This window comes from Scardinius erythrophthalmus (genome assembly GCF_964197995.2).
Source record: "Scardinius erythrophthalmus genome assembly, chromosome: 11".
In the NCBI taxonomy this organism is placed as follows: domain Eukaryota; kingdom Metazoa; phylum Chordata; class Actinopteri; order Cypriniformes; family Leuciscidae; genus Scardinius; species Scardinius erythrophthalmus.
Genome location: NC_138231.1, coordinates 15716598 through 15739099, shown reverse-complemented (window position 1 = coordinate 15739099; position 22502 = coordinate 15716598). Strand labels below are relative to the sequence as shown.

The 22502-nt window shown below is 39.0% G+C and overlaps 1 protein-coding gene across 1 annotated transcript in view; it reads left to right on the top strand.

Annotated features, from left to right (window-relative positions):
• lama4 (laminin, alpha 4) overlaps positions 1-22502 on the top strand; it is a 251052-nt gene that overhangs the window by 67865 nt on the left and 160685 nt on the right. The window contains exons 4-10 of the mRNA XM_081378769.1: positions 15190-15270; positions 15361-15575; positions 16992-17092; positions 18184-18364; positions 20319-20402; positions 20823-20974; positions 21071-21181. Coding sequence (XP_081234895.1) covers positions 15190-15270; positions 15361-15575; positions 16992-17092; positions 18184-18364; positions 20319-20402; positions 20823-20974; positions 21071-21181 — 925 coding nt within the window. The remainder of the gene's footprint in view (positions 1-15189; positions 15271-15360; positions 15576-16991; positions 17093-18183; positions 18365-20318; positions 20403-20822; positions 20975-21070; positions 21182-22502) is intronic.

Sequence of the window (22502 nt, the reverse complement as noted above, 5' to 3'; positions counted from 1 at the left end):
CGGCCTGTGACAAAGCAGTGCGCCATTCACTGTCAACACAGGCCCAATACAGCCCAGAGGTTTTGGAAATGGCTCTTTTATTAAAAAGGCGGGTACAGAACAGAAATAAAATGAAACACAAGATTCTCCAACCGGCCCTCTTCTGGGGGATGGAGCGGTGCCTTCACCATCTCTTGTAACAGAGCAGTTCCCTCCATCTCTGGGCCACCCGTCTCAGGGCCACTTGGATGTTCGCATCGAGAAAGCAAACTTTGTCTGCGTCCTTCATCTCACCATCCCTTCGCCTCCTCCAGAGCCCCAACTTTCTGTTGTGCCGCGAGTTCACACCTTTTTCAGAGAGGGTGTAATATTACACTTATGTTCAGTTAGTTTCTGTTTTCATGGACTTTGAGTTTGTTTTCATTCATCACGTGTTCCTTTGTTTGATTTTCCCGCCACTCATCAGTAACCATGGACATTCATTCATCACAGCTGTTCATCATTTAGTTCGTCACCACTATGTATTTATTTCCTTTCTGTTCACTCTGTCTGTCGGTCAATGTTCATGTAGGCTAGTATTTGCATGTTGTGTGTGTTTACCCTTGTTTCACACACACACTGTTACACCTTACACCTGTTCCTGTGTTTATTCTATTGTTAAAATCACTTGGTATTGGATCCTGTGTCCCTTCGTCTTCATCCATCTTCATCTTCGTGACACATAGATGTTGAATGATTTTGCCTAATTGCTGACTGGCAGACATCCTCTGAGACTACACTTGCCAAGTCCTCTCCCCACTGTTTCCTTAGAAAATCTAAAGATGGAGTGGCCACATTTTGAATCAGACTGTATACTCTAGATCAGTGGTTCCCAAAGTGGGGGTCGCCGGACCCCGGCGCAGGGGTCGCAAGATGATTTCTAAAAAAAAGTGGAAAAAATATATAGGCCCTATATATTTTTGTTGCAATTAATTTAACCCTTTCGCACGTACGATCACACGTGATCAGTCTAGGCTGGTCCCTGGAGCGTACGATCACACCGATGTGATTAGAACGGTCAGTGCATGACATGAAATTCAAATGTACTCTTGCGCGTTGGCTGGCGCTGAGCCAGAGACAGGCGTGCTCAGAGCTGTCATATATCACAAGGGGCGTTTCTAGGTTTTAAAAACATCAGGGGCTGAGCCCGAAACATCAGGGGCTGGGGGTGGGTTACAAGATAACATGATTCGATAAAGAGAATAATATATATTGTAGGTCTATGCAGGGGGCAGCCACACCAGCCCCACATTACCCCACAGACACGCGCATTCAAATGTGAGGTAGTTAGGGGGGTTTTCTCTGACCTACATACACTCACCTAAAGGATTATTAGGAACACCTGTTTAATTTATCATTAATGCAATTATCTAATCAACCAATCACATGGCAGTTGCTTCAATGCATTTAGGGGTGTGGTCCTGGTCAAGACAATCTCCTGAACTCCAAACTGAATGTCAGAATGGGAAAGAAAGGTGATTTAAGCAATTTTGAGCGTGGCATGGTTTGGGATGTGGTGGAACGGGAGCTTCGTGCCCTAGATGTGCATCCCACAAATCTCCATCAACTGCAAGATGCTATCCTATCAATATGGGCCAACATTTCTAAAGAATGCTTTCAGCACCTTGTTGAATCAATGCCACGTAGAATTAAGGCAGTTCTGAAGGCGAAAGGGAGTCAAACACAATATTAGTATGGTGTTCCTAATAATCCTTTAGGTGAGTGTATGTGCATTTTAAGGTGTTTGAAGGCCAAAAAAAATTGGATAATAATAGCTTTAAAAGCATGTAAGTGGGCAGTAGCATAAATTATTTGTCAAGCAGATAACAGATTCTTAAACATGAGAATGAGGATAAATGTTGAAATGAATGATCCACACTACAAAATAGAAATGCAGAACGTTTCTGCTTATTGTTGACACAATCACATATTCCAAACAGGAATGGCCTTAAATGATAAATCTTTCAAGGATTATTTTGCATAGATGTTAGGCTACATTTCAATCAAACACCAGTGCAATCTTTTGTTTGTTTATTTTATAAATATTTATACTTATATTTTGCTTTTAGTTTCTGTAATTAGCGAAGAACATTTGTGTTAAATAGGAATACATTGTAATAATGTTAATCAAGCTGACTAAATCACACGACTGTGCAGCAGTTCACACTCACAATAAAAATACAATATAATTTAAAACAAAGACAAGCTCATTATACAAAGGAAATAATATTACAGATAGACAAATTGGGTTGCTTATAGTTAAAAGAATGTCAAGAACGATCATTTAGGCTAGATGTATTTTTCACATTTTTGGTCACTCATTTTTTTTATGACACGAGTCAGTTTTGATGACTTTGCAATATTGATAAAATGTTAGAATATCAATAATGAAAAATGACGCAGCTTTAATCTCCCTTTTGGTTATTTCAATACTTAACTGACGACAGAACACGACGTTAGGGTAAGTGTACCCATTAAGCCCACCAAAATCTAAGTCTAGGTTTTTTTCATAGATATTGACATAGTTTATAAGAAAAATAATTTGTTAAAATGCAAGATTAATCTCTCATTTGAAATTATATTAATTAGTTGATGTACATTTTAGAATATAAAATTAAGATAATTTAGGAATAAAGTCAGAAGTCTGGCATGGGCTTAATTGGTACTTTGGCACCATTTAAGCCCGCATGTGTTCCAAATAAGCCCACATCATCATTGATTCACAAAATATAAAAAATTTAAATGATTTTAAAGAAGTAAAACATCAATATATTTATTCAGTGACAGGGAAGCATAAAAAAAAAATCATTTTGCTAATGTTTGATTAGAGCCCTGGGTGGGATGGGTAGGTGTTAGTGGCCGGTGGTCTGGAGCCTTAAGTCGGCTTGACTGGAGTTGTAGCTGGAGTCAAGCTGGAAGTTTGACTGGGTGTATCTCGGGAGCCAAGCTGAGTTAGGGCTCCATACTCTGGGCTTAGGGGGGCCTCCTAGTGGGACCCCCTAACAGTCCCAGGGGCTCAGGACTGTGGGGAATGTAGGGTCCCTCTGGGAGCTCTCCATGTCCGGAATCACAAGCCTTAACTCAGCTTGACTCCCGAATTATGCCCGGTTATACATAAAGGACTTTAGGACAAAACAGGCTCTATCTCATTTGAATAAATGTGTAATTTGTGTGTAAGTAAGGTAAGGGTAAAAGGTTAGTAAGGTAAAAGCACACAAAGACATGTTATCATTAAACACTTTCAGAAAATGTATCAAAGTTTGCAATCAGAGGGATTCCTCATTGAAACACACAAGGTGGGCTTAAATGGTTCCACAGTGAGTAATGGTGAAAAAAGACAATGTTTTCCTTTAAAAATGTAAGATATGTTTACAAATACATGCATGGAGCTTAAATATACTGTGGACTATATCATAGTAATTTTCATTGTGCCCACATTGAGAAATGTTAAATTTTTTTCATTCAAAGTTAGCTTGTGTTGGCTCTAGTTTGCATGCGTTTTGTGGCACTGTACCATTTAAGCCCATCTTTTAAAAAAAGTTAATTTATAAAAATAATCTTATCTACAAAACAATTTTTGATGTATTTATTTGTAAATGAATGTAAAATGAATCACAAAACATTCATTGTTTGCAGTTCACATGCTTAATTCTTTGGCAGTCTATCTTTCTGTAAGGCTAATGGTTTGACCTAGAGATTAGCTTTGAACGCAAGCTAATAAAACTCATCTTTCCATTTAAAGGAAAATGATATAAAATGATAAAGTACTATTTGTTCATACACAAAAAACAATACATTTATCTCTTATTTGACATAATATCAATGTAGTTACCAAAGAAACGAAATGAAAATTGCTGAAATGTGTTGATTTCTGAAGGGTCCCGAAACACCAAAGTTTTGGGGTGACTTTGTGTAAGGTCCCCTGAGACAGCATGCACATGGGTGGGGCTAACTCAACATTGCCAAATGTGATTGGTATGCAATTAAAAATGCCAGGGAAGTAACAAATCACTGGATTGGTTAAAATAATAAGCAGCATAAAATATTATTTTCTCTTTTTTTAATTTGACTTCAGAGTTGAAAGTGGGCTTAAAGGGTACATGGGCTTAATGGGTACACTTACCCTACATGCTCGTAGTTTCTTTTGCGTGATACAGGGCGCGCTGCATTTGCGCTTGATATTTAAGAGTGCACGCTGCGAGCACATGGCTGATACGACAGGAAAGTTCGTTTTTTCGTTTTACTGACATATAGCCTGACAACATCTGGTCTGACAGAGGACTGTGCGGCGCTGCTGATTGCGTTATTTATTTATTTATTTATTCTTTTTTTTTTTTTTTTGCTATGAGATTGTTTGCTGTTGGGCAAATCTCTGAGATATTCTAGGATCTAATCACTGACGTGGTGTGTCTGCAGAGACAGATTTCAACAATCACTAAGTCAGAGACAACAGCAAAGCCAAAGCACAATGAAATAAGGCGACTTATGATTTCGGGGGTTTACATTGTCCAGTTTCATATTTGTCAGTCAACTTTTCAAAAAACATTCGGGGCTACACTCAAAACATTCGGGGCTGAAGCCCCGGCAAAATCGTCTGACGACGCCTCTGCACAACTTTTCAGTGTTTTCAACCACATAATGTTTATTTTAGGTTTCAGACATATAAGTACTAAAAAAAACAATACATTTAGAGTTTGTAAAATACACACTGATGTTAAAGGAAGAGGCAATAATAATCCTTTCCATTATAATTAGACACGTTTTATTCATATCAGATACACATTGTGTAAGTAACTTTAAAGTTTACTCTATTCTTCTCCCAGTTCACCAGCCACTTACTTTTATGTATTTCGAGAGAAGTGGATGAATTCACGTGTTGTAAATCCAACAGATCCGATTCTCTGAACTGCGTCTGCGGCACAAACTAAGATGACGGCGCCCATCACGCATACAGCTCAACTAACGCGATCGTTATAAAGGTGTTTAACAACAAAACACTTCCACTTGCATATATTTGACAATCGGAATATCAGATATTTCATGCCATATCTAACAAATTTGTGAATATTTTGAATAAAAAGGGAAAAATTACATAAAAGCAGATCATCATTAATTCAGCTCTGTTGTTGCTGCGACGTCACGTGACAAGCAATGACGCGTCACCACGGAAACCATAAAGTGACACATTCTAAATTACGTCGCCTTGAAATTAAATCGATTTGCTGTGCATTTCACGTGACGGGAGGAGTTGTTGAGGTGGTGGGGGTCGCGGGGCAGCAGCGCATTTATCATGGGGGTCGCGGGCTAAAAAGTTTGGGAACCCCTGCTCTAGATATCAGACCTCACTCAGATACACCCCAGTCCAACAACAAACTATGAGCATCTTAACTATGAGATGGGGGAGTCAAAAAGGTATTAAAAAAAATTTTGACTAGGCTTTGTACCAGCAGATATCTATAAAATAAGATTTAGGAATTTCAGATGTAACTATATGTTCAAATGAAATAAAACTACTGCCCTGAAAGAAAACTCATCTGAGTCCCTTTTCTGAAATCATGTCTGAAGGGTATGGTCGATTAACAGTGGGACAGTGGGAAAAGTGCATTAGATGTTATTGGTAGTAAAGAAAGTGATTGTTTTGGCTTAAAATGTGACCTAAACTGAGCCCATATTTTTTAATGAACTGGTCGCCAATGGATTGCTTGTTAGATACTTCCTGTTTAGTGGTAGCAGGGCACAGAGCATTGAAAAGAGAGACTGGCCTGCAAGACTCCTGTTCCATCTTCACCCAAACAGGTTCATTCTCTTAATTCAAATGCTTTGCCCAATAAATAATTTTATCAATATTACAAGATCAATGATAAAACATGACGTTGTGCAGCACCAGTCCTGTATCTTTCTGCCTTTCTAAAAATGCTTTTCTAATTCTTGGAATGCTTTTATATAAAGAAAGATATTTGTCTAAGTCCTTATAAAAATATTGTTTGTCTAACTCTTTATAGAAAGATTTGGGTATAAACAATGATATATCGTTTATCCTTGAGATAATCTGATTGACCTGCTCCATTTTTCCCCTCATGCCCGCACAATATGAAATGATTTCACCACTTACGAACATACTAACATATGTCATTCTGTAATGACAGTGAGACTGACTTGGTAACCACAGGTAAAACCATGCTGGCTAGTCACTACCACAGTCAAATGATATTATGGATCTATATGCTATTCCACATTTCTGCCTAAACCATTGTAAATACAGTCAGTGTTACTACAGTACATTCGTGGTAAATGTTAGTAAGGGTGGTGATTTGGGGATTTTAAAAGTTTTTTCAACTTTGTTCATGGCACAATGTTTCTCCTGTTTTCCTCATCAGTGTCACAGGTCGGGGTGAGCGCCAGCGGGCCGCCCACCCCTAAACTGGAGCACCGCCCCGAGGAGCAGACCGTGGAACACATGAGGCAGACAGGAGGTTGAAATAAATAACAATGTCTCTTTATTTTGCTTAATTATAAAAACAGTCTTTTAAAAGTTGGCTCCGTGGTTCTTCATTACTGGCGATAGAGGCTAGACAGCAGAGGACCCGTTAACAGCTCTTAGCTTCTCCTTCGTCCACCGGCTCAATGATTCTCCATTCCTGGCGACAGAGACTGAACAGCAGAGGGTCAGTAACAGCTCATAACTTCACAATCTCTCACCGGCTCAATGGTTCCTCCAGCTCTGAACATCAGAGGGTCAGTAACAGCTCATAACTTCACATTCGCTCACCGGCTCAATGGTTCCTCCAGCTCTGAATAACAGAGGGTCAGTAACAGCTCATAGCTTCACATTCGCTCACCGGCTCAATGGTTCCTCCAGCTCTGAATAACAGAGGGTCAGTAACAGCTCATAGCTTCACATTCGCTCACCGGCTCAATGGTTCCTCCAGCTCTGAATAACAGAGGGTCAGTAACAGCTCATAGCTTCACATTCGCTCACCGGCTCAATGGTTCCTCCAGCTCTGAACATCGGAGGGACAGTAACGCTCATAACTTCACATTCGCTCACCGGCTCAGTGTTTCTTCATTCCTGGCGACAGAGACTGAACAGCAGAGGATCAGTAACAGCTCTTAGCTTCTCATTCGCTCACCGGCTCAGTGATTCATCATATTCACTAATCAATGACTAGGACAGTAAAGGACAGTAAAGGACAATCCAGCGCCGCTTCACAGAGGATCCATTCGTTGGGCCACCAGTACACTCCACAGTATACATTCCACACTCGTGCATGCACTGCAACCATATAACTCTTCATACGTGATCAAAATAACTTCAAGCACTGTAAATACAAGACTCACAGGGAATAGGGTGGTTGTACCGTGTCCAAACTAATGCCTCAGCAGATGGAAATATCAGAGCGCTGGTCAACTGAAGTTCGTTCCTCCCTCCTCATCCATGGGTCCTTCATGCCACTGCAGGGATGTGATTTTTCCGGATTAATCCGGAATTCCGGATTTTCCGACCTGAAAATGTGACCTACGTGAATCATGCAGATCTGTAAAAAAAAAAAAAAAAAGGGGGGGGGTGTAATTTCACAGCCGTCACCATGGTAACCCGGGACGGAACCACAATCGCCGCGAATCGCGGCCACACCAGGCGGCACATCAACATGGTTACAGATGGCAGAGAGATGCAATCTTTCCCCGCCCAGCCAGTGCTTGAAGTGCGTCAGAAACAGAGCGCGCGCGCGCGATCAGTTGTTGGTAATTTGTTGTGTAGCGTGCGCGACGCCGCATCCAATGTAGACAGCACTGCTTTTTTTTTTTTTGAGGGCGCTTAACACACAGCTCGTAGAAACGGGCCTGGCAGCTCGCGCCAGTTCTAGACGTGGTGAAAGTTTCCTGATTGTGACGGATGGCCGAATTTACATGACACATTATAAATGAGCATTATAGTCTGCGATAGATACAGTGCCAAAAAGAAGAGAAGAGGATAAAAGGGGATAAAGACAGAGGTAAAGTGATGTAGTGAATGAACAGTTTATCTAATTGCATGGGAGTAAGATACTATAATTTCATGGCATTTATTTTTACCTTAAACTTAATGTTAGCAGTTGTTCTGAGTTCTCCAGACTGTGATTTTGTTACAATCATGTCAGTTTTAAGACACATTTTTTATTAGCACTTTTTTATTAATGTTTTACTCTACAGTTGTGCAGTTTTGGGGGAATACAGTACAGGCCAAAAGTTTGGAAACATTACTATTTTTAATGTTTTTGAAAGAAGTTTCTTCTGCTCATCAAGCCTGCATTTATTTGATCAAAAATACATTTTTTTTATATTGTGATATATTATTACAATTTAAAATAATTGGTTTTCAATTTATTATACTTTAAATTATAATTTATTTCTGTGAAGCAAAGCTGAATTTTCAGGATCATTACTCCAGTCTTCAGCATGTGACATCCGGTCCATCACATGATCCTTTAATAATAAAAGTATTGATTTATTTCAAAAAAGAAAGAAAAAAATTACTGACCCCAAATTACTGACCAGTAGTGTATATTGTTGTTACAAAAGATTTTTTTTTTTTTTTTAAATTCTTCTTCTTTTTTATTTTTATTTTAATTTTATAACTTTTTATTCATCAAAGTATCCTAAAAGTATCACAGGTTATTAAAAAATATTAAGCAGCAGAACTGTTTCCAACTTTGATATTGAATCATCATATTAGAATGATTTCTAAAGGACTGGAGTAATGATCCTGAAAATTCAGCTTTGCATCACAGAAAAAAATTATAATTTAAAGTATAGTCTAAAAAATGGAAATCCAATTATTTTAAATTATTTTAAATTGTTGATGGCGCACTGTTGATGGCGTGGATTAGACACTTGGCTTTGATTTCCACTGCGACACATCCACCAAATAAGTTGTCATTTGTCATACTGTACAAAAAAAGTTGCTTGTTGCACAACTAGCTGTAAAATAAATTAAAATATATATTTTTTTGTTCAAATAAGTTGTTATGGGTCCTGCTTTACTATCCATATAGATCCGCCACCAGTTTGATCGGCGGGGCGGTGCGGGGGGGCTGGGTCTTAGTATATTTTCCTGCTTTTTTGTCCTTAGCCAATCACATGCCTGCACTGGCTTGGGGTTCTCCAGACTGTGTGAGGAATAAACATACCACAAGTACTACAAGTTCTCTTCTTTCACGGCTTCCCTCCGCTGCCTTTCTGTGTCTCTCTCCCTGTGTCTTCGCTGCTCTCCCCCTCTCTCTTCAAAATGGCCTTTTATACTCCACTTTGGGAGCATGTGCCCCAATCACCGCTCTAGCTCCTCCCCCTCCACACCTGCCGCTCATTTTTTTAATAATCACCTAATCACCCGGTGACATCCTCCCCCACCAGTCCGTTCCAGGGGGAGAAAAAAAACTGGTCGCCCCATGGTCCACGGTTGCTCAACTCGGGGTGGATCCTGCCGACTACGCCATTTTGTCACAGGTCGGGGTGAGCGCCAGCGGGCCGCCCACCCTTAAACTGGAGCCATTTTGTCACAGGTCGGGGTGAGCGCCAGCGGGCCGCCCATCCCTAAACTGGAGCACCGCCCCGAGGAGCAGACCGTGGAACACATGAGGCAGACAGGAGGTTGAAATAAATAACAATGACTCTTTAGTTTGCTTAATTATAAAAACAGTCTTTTAAAAGTTGGCTCCGTAGTTCTTCATTACTGGCGATAGAGGCTAGACAGCAGAGGACCCGTTAACAGCTCTTAGCTTCTCCTTCGTTCACCGGTTCAATGAATCTCCATTCCTGGCGACAGAGACTGAACAGCAGAGGGTCAGTAACAGCTCATAACTTCACATTCTCTCACCAGCTCAATGGTTCCTCCAGCTCTGAACATCAGAGGGTCAGTAACAGCTCATAGCTTCACATTCGCTCACCGGCTCAATGGTTCCTCCAGCTCTGAATAACAGAGGGTCAGTAACAGCTCATAGCTTCACATTCGCTCACCGGCTCAATGGTTCCTCCAGCTCTGAATAACAGAGGGTCAGTAACAGCTCATAACTTCACATTCGCTCACCGGCTCAATGGTTCTTCCAGCTCTGAATAACAGAGGGTCAGTAACAGCTCATAACTTCACATTCGCTCACCGGCTCAGTGTTTCTTCATTCCTGGCGACAGAGACTGAACAGCAGAGGATCAGTAACAGCTCTTAGCTTCTCATTCGCTCACCGGCTCAGTGATTCTTCATATTCACTCAATGACTAGGACAGTAAAGGACAATCCAGCGCCGCTTCACAGAAGATCCATTCGTTGGGCCACCAGTACACTCCACAGTATACATCCCACACTCATGCATGCACTGCAACCATATAACTCTTCACACGTGATCAAAATAACTTCAAGCACTGTAAATACAAGACTCACAGGGAATAGGGTGGTTGTACCGTGTCCAAACTAATGCCTCAGCAGATGGAAATATCAGAGCGCTGGTCAACTGAAGTTCGTTCCTCCCTCCTCATCCATGGGTCCTTCGTTCCGCTGACTTGGGGTTCTCCAGACTGTGTGAGGAATAAACATACCATAAGTACTACAAGTTCTCTTCTTTCGCGGCTTCCCTCCGCTGCCTTTCTGTGTCTCTCTCCCTGTGTTTTTGCTGCTCTCCCCCTCTCTCTTTTTCTTTTTCTTCTTCTTCTTCTTCTTCTTCTGGTGTTTAATGGCGGATTGGCAGACCAACATACATGGTGCATTTCCGCCACCTACTGATCTGGAGTGTGGAGTATACTTGGCTTTAGAAGAAAAAAATAAATAAATTCTATTTATTATTCCTGTTTTATTTAGATATTTAAATAATAATTCATGAATTCTTGATTGTCTTGACCCATTTCCTAACAATACTTTTATTGAAATTGTATCAACTCCCACCCATCATAACTCTTGACTTAACTGTTGTCTCTCCCTTTCATATGCAGCACATTCTAAAAGAATATGCTGCACTGTTTCTAAATCCCCGCAATTATCAGTTTCCTGTATCATGCTTCCCTATTTTATAAAGACTATAATTTAATGCAGTGTGACCAATTCTTAACCTTGTAATAATGACATCTTTTTTCCTATTTCCATATCTTGTCCTCTCATTTCCAACCCGTTCCTGAATTTGATAATGATGTCTTCCTTTAGAGTCACTATTACATATCTTTTGCCATCTTTTACTAATTTCAATTGCTATTAATCTCTTGATTTCTGATTTACTTAGTGATACATTAATTTCTATTTGTGGATGATTTAATGCTTTCTTTGCCAACTTGTCTACCTCCTCATTACCATCCACACCCACATGTGCTGGCACCCAGAGGAAGAATACCAATACCCCTAACTGCCTTGCTCTGAATAAACATTGCAAAACTTCAAATATTAAATCTTGCAGAGATTCAGATTTTCCACTCATAAGACTAGTGAGAGCAGCCATTGAATCAGTACATATTACCGTTCTTGCTGGTTGAACTTCTTCAATCCACTGTAGTGCTAATATGATAGCTAGTAATTCAGTAGTAAATACTGACACATGATCCGATAATATTTTTGCAAATTTTATATTAAATGTAGGAATGAATACTGCTGCTGCAGTTCTACCAGACTCTGGTTCCTTTGACCCATCTGTAAATACATGTAGTACTGAATAATACTCTCGATTTACATACTGTTTAACTACTAACTCAGTTGGTATGCTTATTTGTTTATTTATTTCTTTATGTATTTGTAAGTCAATTAATGGCATAGGATACATCCAAGGGGGAATTGCTGGTATTGGAACAGAAGGGGCTATTAAATATTCTTTCAATCCCAAGCTGTTTGCCTCCTTCCCTACTACCCAACCAAAGCTTGCTATTTCTTTGTATTCATACTCCCAACATTCCTTCAGAAGTATTTTTACTGGATGACTTTCCAGATGTCCACATACACCAGACCAGTATCTCATCCTCAACTGAAGTCTACGTTGTTCCAACGGTAATTCTCCTAATTCAACTTGTAGTGATACTACCGGAGAGGATCTAAATGCTCCACAACAAATTCACAAGGCCTGATTTTGTATTACTTGTATTTTTTTAAGTAAAGTTTTATTCGCAGAACTGTATACCATACTTCCATAGTCTATATTTGACCTGATCACTGCATAATAAATTCTTTTCAGTGACTGGCAACTTGCCCCCAAATCAGCACCTGACAAGCATCTTAAAACATTTCTATCAATATTTTGCAATTTCTATCAAACTTTTCTATCAATTTCTGAATATGAACTCCAAAATTTTATTTATAATCCATCCACATACCCAGAAATCTTACTACTTTAACTTGTTCCAGCTGATTACCATACATTTTAATATTTAACATAGGATTACTTTTCTTATTTGAAAAACAAATTACTTGTGTTTTAACCACAGAAAACCGAAAACCCCAACTATTTGCCCATTTCTCCACCTCCTTCACTGCTTTTTGCATTTTATTTTCTACAAATAGCATATTACGGCCCCTTTTCCACAATGCCCCGTCATCTGCATACAATGATCTTCCTATTCCAGTCTCAATATTACTAAATATATCATTAATCATTAAGTTAAAAAGAATAGGGCTGCTCACACTCCCCTGGGAAGTTCCATTCTCAATTGAGAAAATCCTAGAATATGCAGACCCCACTCTAAGTTGAATCGTTCTTCCTAACAAAAAACTTGAAATCCAGTTATACATTTTCCCTCAAATCCCAAACTTTCCAATTTCATTAACAGCCCTTCTTTCCACAACATATCATAAGCCTTTTCAACATCGAAAAAGACTCCCACCAACATTTCTTTATTAATTTGAGCTTTTTTCGAATTTCCGCCTCCAAACTCAGAATTGAGTCCATCGTATTTCGCCCTTTTCTAAATCCGCTTTGACATGCTGACAGAATACTTTTACTCTCCATTTCATACGTCAACCTATTCATAACCATCCGTTCCATAAGTTTGCATAAATTGTCTCTCTTTTTCTCTCTTCAAAATGGCCTTTTATACTCCACTTTGGGAGCATGTGCCCCAATCACCGCTCTAGCTCCCCCCCCTCCACACCTGCCGCTCATTTTTTTAATAATCACCTAATCACCCGGTGACATCAGTCTTGTTGGGAATGTTGAGGCCATTTCATCTGATTTAAAGGTGCTGTATGTAATTTTTTAACTGTACTAAAGCATAAAATACCATAATATGTTTGCAGATTTTTATGAAACATGCTAAGTGCACATACTCGTTTCTCTGAAAAACACTTCTACAACCAGTTATTTTACTTTGAAATTTGCGTTGTCTGTTTTTGTTTTGGTCTGTGTGATCTCGCCCACTGCCAGTTCACCCAATAGTATTTCGACACCCCGGGATGCCATTTGGCAGGAAACACAGCGTATTGCAGCCAGCAAACAAACTTGGTCAGAGATTGCAGATATTACCCAACCAAAAAAAACCTTGATATCCATCTAAAAATTTCTATGAACGAGAGCATATTAAAACGCAGATAAATCAACTCATCAACTTACAGTGTGTAAGTGTCATTGGGTTTCATTGTCAATTGTGCTCATTCCTGTTGCGTGTTCTCAAACTGGCAACCCGTGTGAGCGTCGAGTCTGAGTAGGAGGGGGCAGTGGAAACAACGATCTCCGATATTTTGAATTTGGACTGCAGTACCTATTTCAACCACTAGCTGTCATTCTTACCTTTAAAAATAGTTTAATCAACAAGTGATTTGTGGTTTGTAACAGAGAGGTGTGTGTCGAATTGAAACAATTCTCACTGGATGTCACAGCATTGTTTAATAATGGTGTTTAATAATGGTGTTTGTTAACTGGGAGTAAATGCACCTCCTTTGAGCCTGTGTTCCGTTATCCACTGGGCCGTGCTGCAAACCACTGGGCCGCTTCAGATGATTCAGTGTCAGAGCGGTCAGAATAAATCCGAATCCTTTCAAACCGTTATACAAGTGTGTTTGGCCATTTCACTGAAACGAAAAAAAAAAAAAACGACTCAAAAGAAAGATGATTGATTGAAGTCGCTGGTTCAGTCAACAGAAATATGGGACATGCATAACATCTTTCTCATGTCAGTTGGAGCGCTCATGGCACGCACAGTGCGTATAGCCGTACAGCTGCAGCTGCATGTATCTAACCAAATGAAACTGTAAAGCCAGAAGAGGGGAGGGAGGTGGGGGTGCCCTCGGGCTGGATGGAGATGATCGGTGGGCCACCAATTGAATAGCCCTGCATTAGATGATGCGGCCAGACCACGAGACCACACTCAATTTCACAGTGGCAATTCCACAGACATGAGATCTCACAGAACTTGTGTGATCAAACGTGACTTCAGAAGAAAAACAAATATGGAGGACGTTAATTGGCTCTCCTGGCGAGCGTTCTGTTTTGCAGCGAAAAACAAAAAAGGAGAAAAAGAATATGATCTTTCTCAACTCTACTTTCGTGACACGTTCAGGGCTGCCATGTTTCAGCTATCAAAGTTCACAACATCGGGTTGGTGAAGCTTGCTCGCTCTCATTGGTAGTTACGACAAGCCTCGAATAAGGCCATGCCCCGACCAACATTCCTACCCTAATAATCACATACAAACTACATCTGGGTCTGGTTCAGTGATTGGTGGGTAAATTACTTTGTGAAGTCCATTTTGATGTGCACTTATGGTTGATTGTAACACACCTTTAGTATAATTAAATAATGATATTAGGCTATTTCCTTATAGGCCTGTGTATCCTATTATATGTGTAACGGAGGCCAGCTATTGAGAGCTGTGTAGGTAAACCTCACTCCCCTGATCTCAAGAGAGTGAGCATCACTTGTGGCTGGTGCTAGAGACTGTGGTCTTTAGGATCCTTGTTAGCGCGCCCGCCTCCCATGCCGGAGACCTGGGTTTGAGGCCCACATTGAGTGGGGCGAGTAAGACCTGAGGGGTTACGTATAGGTAGTAATATAATGCGTAGATCTGCTTGTTTGTATTATGCCTAATGAGATCTTAAAAAGTTATGGAATTTTCAATAATGAATTTATGATATTCCTCTTTGTGTGTGCTGAGTTGTTCAAAAGGTGTGGAAATCCTGTAATAGTGTCCTGCAGGATGTCTGATGGTTTTTTTTTCTCCCTCTCTCTTTTTTTCTCAGCTTTGCAGATCACTGTGATAAGAGGGGTAATTTTCTGAGATGTGTGTGCCAGGAAGGATATGCTGGACACTACTGCGAGAGGTTGGTTGGCAAAATGGCTTGAATTAAACAGTTTTTAAGTAGATTTTTGTATTTTAGTACTAATTACACTTTCCTTCTCTCACCACCAAGATGCGCTCCAGGTTATTATGGCAATCCCATGGAGGTGGGCAATTCCTGCAAAAAGTGTGATTGTAATGGCAACTCAGACCCAAACCTTATCTTCAATGAATGCAATAATATGACAGGCCAGTGCCTGAACTGCTGGGCAAACACCGCTGGTGACAACTGTGAAAGATGTGCTCTGGGTTTCTATGGTGATGCCATTAGTGCTAAGGACTGTCGGGGTAGGTGCTAGAAATGGTCAAATATATTGCTGACAGTGTAAAAATGATCTGGACAAGAGAGCAAATACATACATCAATTTCTAAAGTTGTAAATTTTATAGCAAAATACATTTGATTGCTCCCATGACTCAACATATTTTGGCCTTGAGTCAAAATTACCAGCAGTTATAGATTATATTATATTTTGTTTTTGTGTACAAATATTTCACTGCTGAACGTTAATAAAGTGAACTTAGAACCTTTAATATTAGCATTCAATTCCAGCTGGGATTGTTAGCATTAACAACTATGTGCAGCTTTGCCAGGCTGTGACTTAAACAAAAGCTTTTAGCTATTAAAAAAAGGCATGCTCTTCATGATCGTCTATACCCTGACTGCATGTTTCAATATCTGAAAACATTGAGGAAAACTGCTCTTATCAAGCCACTTCAGGGAGACTTTATAGTATGGGTCCAAATTAATTTCCAGCCTTTCGTCAAGGGAAATGGCTCAGCAGTTTGTATTCTCTTTTGTTATCAAACAAAAGCTTTCAAGTTTTCTTATGTACTAATGGAACTACACCTCATCCAGCCGAAGCTCCTGCATCATTTTTCAAATGCTAGCAATACATTTTTGTTCAAGCATTTATCAAGATTAACAAAGTACACTGTAAAATAAATTCTTAATTTTAATGGTAAAAGACTGTCAAAATGCTTTGGTAAAAACTTGTTATTTGGTTAACAGTAAATTCCCATACTCTATATAGTGAAAAATGCAATAGAATATCTAGTGGGATATTTAAAGTAATTTTACAGTAAAATATTTTTAAGAACATTTACCATAAATGTAAAAAAAACAGATTTTAGTAAATTGGTATGTGAATATTATTTCAGTTAATGAAATATTGAATTCTTTTTTTTTTTTTCTTTTTTTTTTTTGCAAATTTAAGTTCAATCTGTAAAACTTAATGTTCCTACTGTATTTTTTTTATAGTAAAGTTCTTGCAACCACAGCTGCCTTTTTAACTACAAATTTCACAGATGCATTGCACACTAAATTGCTGAAAGCCCGTCATCCAGGACTGTACTATGTAAACGGGGAAGTCTGGTTACCCTACAGTGTATGGAGTATTGTGGAGATTGTAGTTCTAGTTATTTTTAATCTATAGTGGCATGCCTTTAAAGATGTGTGTAAGTTATGCCTCTTTTGCTGGATCAAACAGAATTGCAAAAATAATTTTCAAACAGGTTTCTCCAAATTATCCAGCCGTTGGCCATAGATAGTCACGTCCAAAGTAACGTCAATGGTTTATTCATTATTTTCAGTTAGATTGTTCTATATATGTTTACTATATTTCATGTATATTTTATGGCTCAAGTGCATTACAGAATTTCTTGTTTAGAGGGTTGTTATGATGTCTCTCTCTCTCTGTTTCAGAGTGTCAGTGTGATAAGTGTGGTACTGCATCATGTGATGACCGGACAGGTGTGTGTCACTGTAAGCCCGGGGTCACAGGTCACCTATGTGACAGGTGTGAGGTATGGACATAAAAAAAAATACAACTTGTCACTATATACAGTATATAGATATTTACACTTCACTTTCAAATAGTCTAGAAACTCATGTTGCTCAATGCTGAACACATTTACAAGTTTTTTAAATCAGTTTAATATTATTTATTCATCAAGTGGATTAATATTTTGGTGGGGCTTTACCCCAACTGCCCTAAACTACTATGCTAGGTGTTTTTTAGTTTTTTTTGTTTTTGGTGTGAAATGGTGTAAAACAGAATATTAAAAGTGAACATGCAGTTGTTGCTTTTAAGGAGATATTTCTTCCTGATTCTACCTACAAATTCTAATTTTTTTGTTGTAACCACAATCAGTTTGATGTAACATAAAATAAAGGAATGCTGTTTTAAGTTATTAGAGTTACATTGACCCAACATACAATTTCCATTAAAGCTCAGGATGGACACATTCAACACATGCGCACTTGCGCAGTGAGAAATTGTGATTTGGGGATATTAAACACATTAAGTTGCAACAAAGTGTAAATCACAATTGACATACATCTGTACTTATATGGCTATACTTCACCACAATGGTAAGTAAGCACAACATTCAATAACAGAAACTAATCTAAATGTCCAACATAACTGAACATTAAACATTAACATAAACTACCAACATCCCTTAAAACACATAAAATCATATTTTCATCACATAAAAACACTTAATCCCTAAATTTACTCTCTCCTAATGCAGTCCCTTGCAAAGCATGCTGGGAACTACAGATCCACTGCCCATGGCTGCGTTTAACGTCGTAAGCCTATTTACAGTGTAATATATATGATATTCATTGTAAAGTCTTTGCTTTAAAATGTGTCAATTGTCTGTTTTTAATTAATGTACTAACACTGGCAGTTGAAATGGTTCAAACGCATAAGTAAAATGATTGGTTTTTGTATCTGCCTTAAAAAGTGGTTGATTATTTGTGTATTGACCCAGAAACTCCATATTCAGTCTCTGTTTCTTAAAATGCATATAAACCTAAATACACGCATATGCACACTGAGCACATTTAATATGCAATATTTCTTGAGAATCTTCACATTTTTAATGTGTAGGAGGGCTACTCTGGCTTTGGCAGCTGTATGGGATGCCGTCGGTGTGAATGTGCCTCTGCTGCCCTGCGTGGCACCTGCCACCCTCTCACACACAGCTGCCAGTGCCACTCGGGGGCTGGAGGCCGATACTGCGAGCGATGCCTGCCAGGATTCTGGGATTACAGCACATCCGGCTGCAAGAGTGAGTCTGTTTAACACTGCGTACGGCTTGATTCACGGCTGGAGGAGGTTCAGCATGTTTCACTGCCTGTTGTCTTTTACAAAAATTGCAACCTATGCAAATATTCTTCCATATAGGGCAGTGCATATACTGAGAGAAGTGAATCAAAGATTCTGTTTCATTACTAACATGCATCACATTATCAAAACAATATTGTAGATTTAAAAAATTAAGCTTTTTCCCCTTTGTTGTTTAATTCACGGGATCAGACACCAGTTATTTTGTCAAGAGATCTTTTATTTTATACACTCCATGTCTCTAACTCTTCCAGCACACACACTCCCTGTCTCCCACACTCACACATATATTCAAGAACACTATGATTAACAAAATGCAATGATTACAAATGATTATGAATACTAATAAAGAATAATATTATTAAACACAAATTTTAGTCTTCAATATGAACAAGAGTAAGTAGTTATTCTATATAAATTACATGTATAAGGCTGTGACACTTGGTTTTAAAAGCCATACTTCATTGTTTAAAGACTCATCAAACCAAATTCTGACTTCAAGAGAACCTCACCAAAACCTTTATAATGAAAGTAGTCAACAGCTAAAAATCTGCAATAAATTCTTCACTTAGCAACAGTTTTAAGTAATTTAAACAGCGCCACCATGGCAGTTATCCTGTTGACTGCAATACCCCTTCCATCTGGCCTGTGAATCTGGTGGGAGAATGCAAAAGGTCCTTGTCCTGAGCAGAACAGATGAACAGCTGTTTGCCGTCGGTCCTGATTTCATTAAGGGATCTGCACACCCACACACACTTGGCCACCTGCACATAAGAACAGGGATTTACATTATTTCCCATGACATCATCACCTCCATCTCAACATACCAGCCCCAGTTGTGACCCGTGAAAGTTTTGAGTTCATGTCAGTGTGTTAAAACAGTGTGTCAAATAGGAAATGAGAGAGAAATGAGGGCATCTTTGCTGAAGTTTATTTCTAGTAAATGCAGTTAATTTGTTCTGACTGTTCTTTTGGGAAAATGTTTCCGTTTAACCCCTGCTGTGTATTAGTGACCCAATGGTCTGTCTCAAAAAGGTATCTAATGTTTTAGTTTGTGTCTCTTTCTTTGAATTAAGTGTAAATCAACTTGTAACATGCTGACCCATTTGTGTAATAGACTGTTGGGCTTTTCACTGCATTATCGCATGGAAGCTTTTTTCCGCCACAGAATAAAACATTTTAAAAGATAATTGCAACTTTATTTCTCAAAATTGCGAGAAATAAACATGCAATTCTGACTTTATAACACGCAATGGTAACTTTAAATCATGCAATTCTGACTTTATAACACGCAATGGCGACTTTATATCATGCAATTCTGGCTTTATAAAACACAATTGCGACTTTATATCACGCTATTCTGCCTTTATAACACACAATTGCGATGTTTTATCACGCAATTGTGACTTTATATCACGCAATTGTGAGATAAAAAGTCGCAATTACCTTTTATATTTTATGGTGGAAACAAGCTTCCATATTCTCGTCATTCTAACCTCACTTTTAACTTTTAAATGTTTCAGTTGAACTGCTGCTTAGAGTGTATTAGTGACCACTGTCTCAAAAATGTATATAATGTAGTGTGTGTCTCTTTCTTAGAATTAAGAGTGAAAATCAATTTGTAAAATGCTGACCCAGTTGTGTAATGCACTTTAGGGCTTTTCACTGCATTATAAACCTCGTCTCTCTAAACCTCACTTTTAACCTTGAGTAAAGGAACGTTTAATTGAGATTTGGGGTTAGCACTGCTTTTTACCCGTTTCATCACAACTTTACCTGTTTTAAGTATGAAAAGGCCTTTTGTTTGTGATCAGGGTTGTGTAGTTGCTTTGGATGTGTGTTATATTGTGTGTTTTAATGTATAATAGGCTAAATGTGTATTGTGTGTTTGTCTTCAGAATGTGATTGTCCTGAGGAGAACTGTGACATGCACACAGGAGAGTGTCTTCCCGAGGCCTCGCAAATCAGCGAGTGTAATATCAGTGAGTTCAATGACAGAAGAGAAAACACTAATTCAAACAATTCAAACAATATAAAGAAGGATCCAAAAGTCCAAGACCACTTTTAAAATCTGCGGTTTTATTTCCATTTAAAGGGAAATAACATTGACATGCCTTTTTTCAATTTGTTCCTTAAGGTTCGACTATAATGTTAGTATGTTATGTTAGAGTAATTGAAAAAGATGATTATTTTCCAGAAGGACCAAAGCACCGTAGACTTAGGAATTCCCTCTTTTGACTTTTGAGCCCCAGAACTTACACAAACAAGCACCATTTAGACTTGATCTTTAAAGCAAGTATACATTTACATAAAATAAAAAAACTGACAATTGTTCAGAAAATTTTATAAACATTAAAAAATATGATAACCCAATATGAATTATTACCCCTACCACCTCCCAGACTGTGATGCGTGTATTTGGAATCTGATTGGAGATATTCGTCAGTCCAACAAAACTCTGGACCAAGTGAGGAACAGCGTGCTGAACATTTCTACAGGAGCTGCTGCCAACGACAGATTAAAGTACTACAACTACACTGCACACAGACTACAGGTAACAACACTCAAACTGCACATCGCTTCGATAAACTTAGACCCAGAGGATGTGGTGTTTAAATGAGTGTATGTTGTTCTCACTGTTTTATAACAGGCTCAGTTTGTAGGCTGGAGAAATAAGTATGCAGTGATGAGAGCAGATACGGGACACCTGGAGGAAGAAAATCAAAAACTGCTTACTGACATGCAACTGCTCGCAGGAGAGGTGTGCCACTCATTCCAGCTTTCATTGATTTAATTTATTTCAATATTGTTTAACCCTCCTGTTACCCTCAAATCTACCGACATCTTTTACCCACTGGGGTCAATTTGACCCCAGCAATTTAAACCCCCAAAATTAGATTTTTTCCCCAAAGGTTTAAGTCAGGTACTTTATGTTTCTTTGTTGACTACTTAAATAGCCCTTTAAATAAAACACCACCAACCCCCCACCCCCACCCATTATACATCCAGAATACCTATTGCACGACTATGGACAAATTAGCAAATCACTACAAAATGTCACTGATTTATCTAAAATTCTGTTATCTAATGTTTTAATAGCTTTTTATTTATTATATTACACAATATATTTTATCAAGGATGGGTTTGTGGTCAATATGACACTCCCATTGATAGTCTCAGGATGCCTCACTGTTGGCACGACACAGGACTCATGGTAGCGTTCACCTTTTCTTCTCTGGACAATCGATTTTCCAGATGTTCTAATCAGATACATTAACTTTGCACCAGTCTTCTGCTGTCCAATTCTTGTACTTCCTGCAGAATTTCAGCCAATATTTGATGTTTTTATTGGAGAGAAGTGGCTTCTTTGCTGCCCTTCTTGACACCAGGTTGTTGTCCAAAAGTCTTTGCCTCGCTGTGTGCAGATGCTCTCACACCCACCTGCTGCCAATATTGAGCAGTTCTGCACTGGTGGTGACACGATTCCCTAGCTGATTCCTCTGGAGGAGAAGTTCCTGGTACTTGCTGGACACTCTGTGACATCCTAAAGCCTTCTTCACTGCAGCCGAACCTCTATTCTTGAAGCTCTTGATGATCTGGTAAATGGAGGCCATTTTGATGCAAAGATGATCCTCCATCTTTCTTTGGAGGAAACCATTGCTAACAGAAGAACACAATGATTGGAAGCACTTCTTCCTTCCTTATAGCAATTGTGTGCTGATGATATGATTAGTAAAATGATGTTAGCTGGTAATTTGGTGCCAAGGACAAAAACAGTGAAATTTGGGGTTTTGTGATAAAGCTTTTTGAAATGATGTAAAATGCCTCTGATCACTCTGCACAATAATCTAGAAAAATGTGAATCAACATCATAACAACTGAAGCAGCAAAAATTTCAAATTTGGCCACAGCTGTACCCTGTCATTCAAGTGGGAAGTGTCCGGTCGAACAAGGTGATGTTGGTGGCGCATCCGCTGTTCAGCTCCCGCAAAAGGTCCACGTACTCGTAGGAGATGCCCTGTTGTTGTAGGGCGAGCAGTACGGCATTGATCTCTATGCTGTCGAAGGCTTTCTCGTAGTCT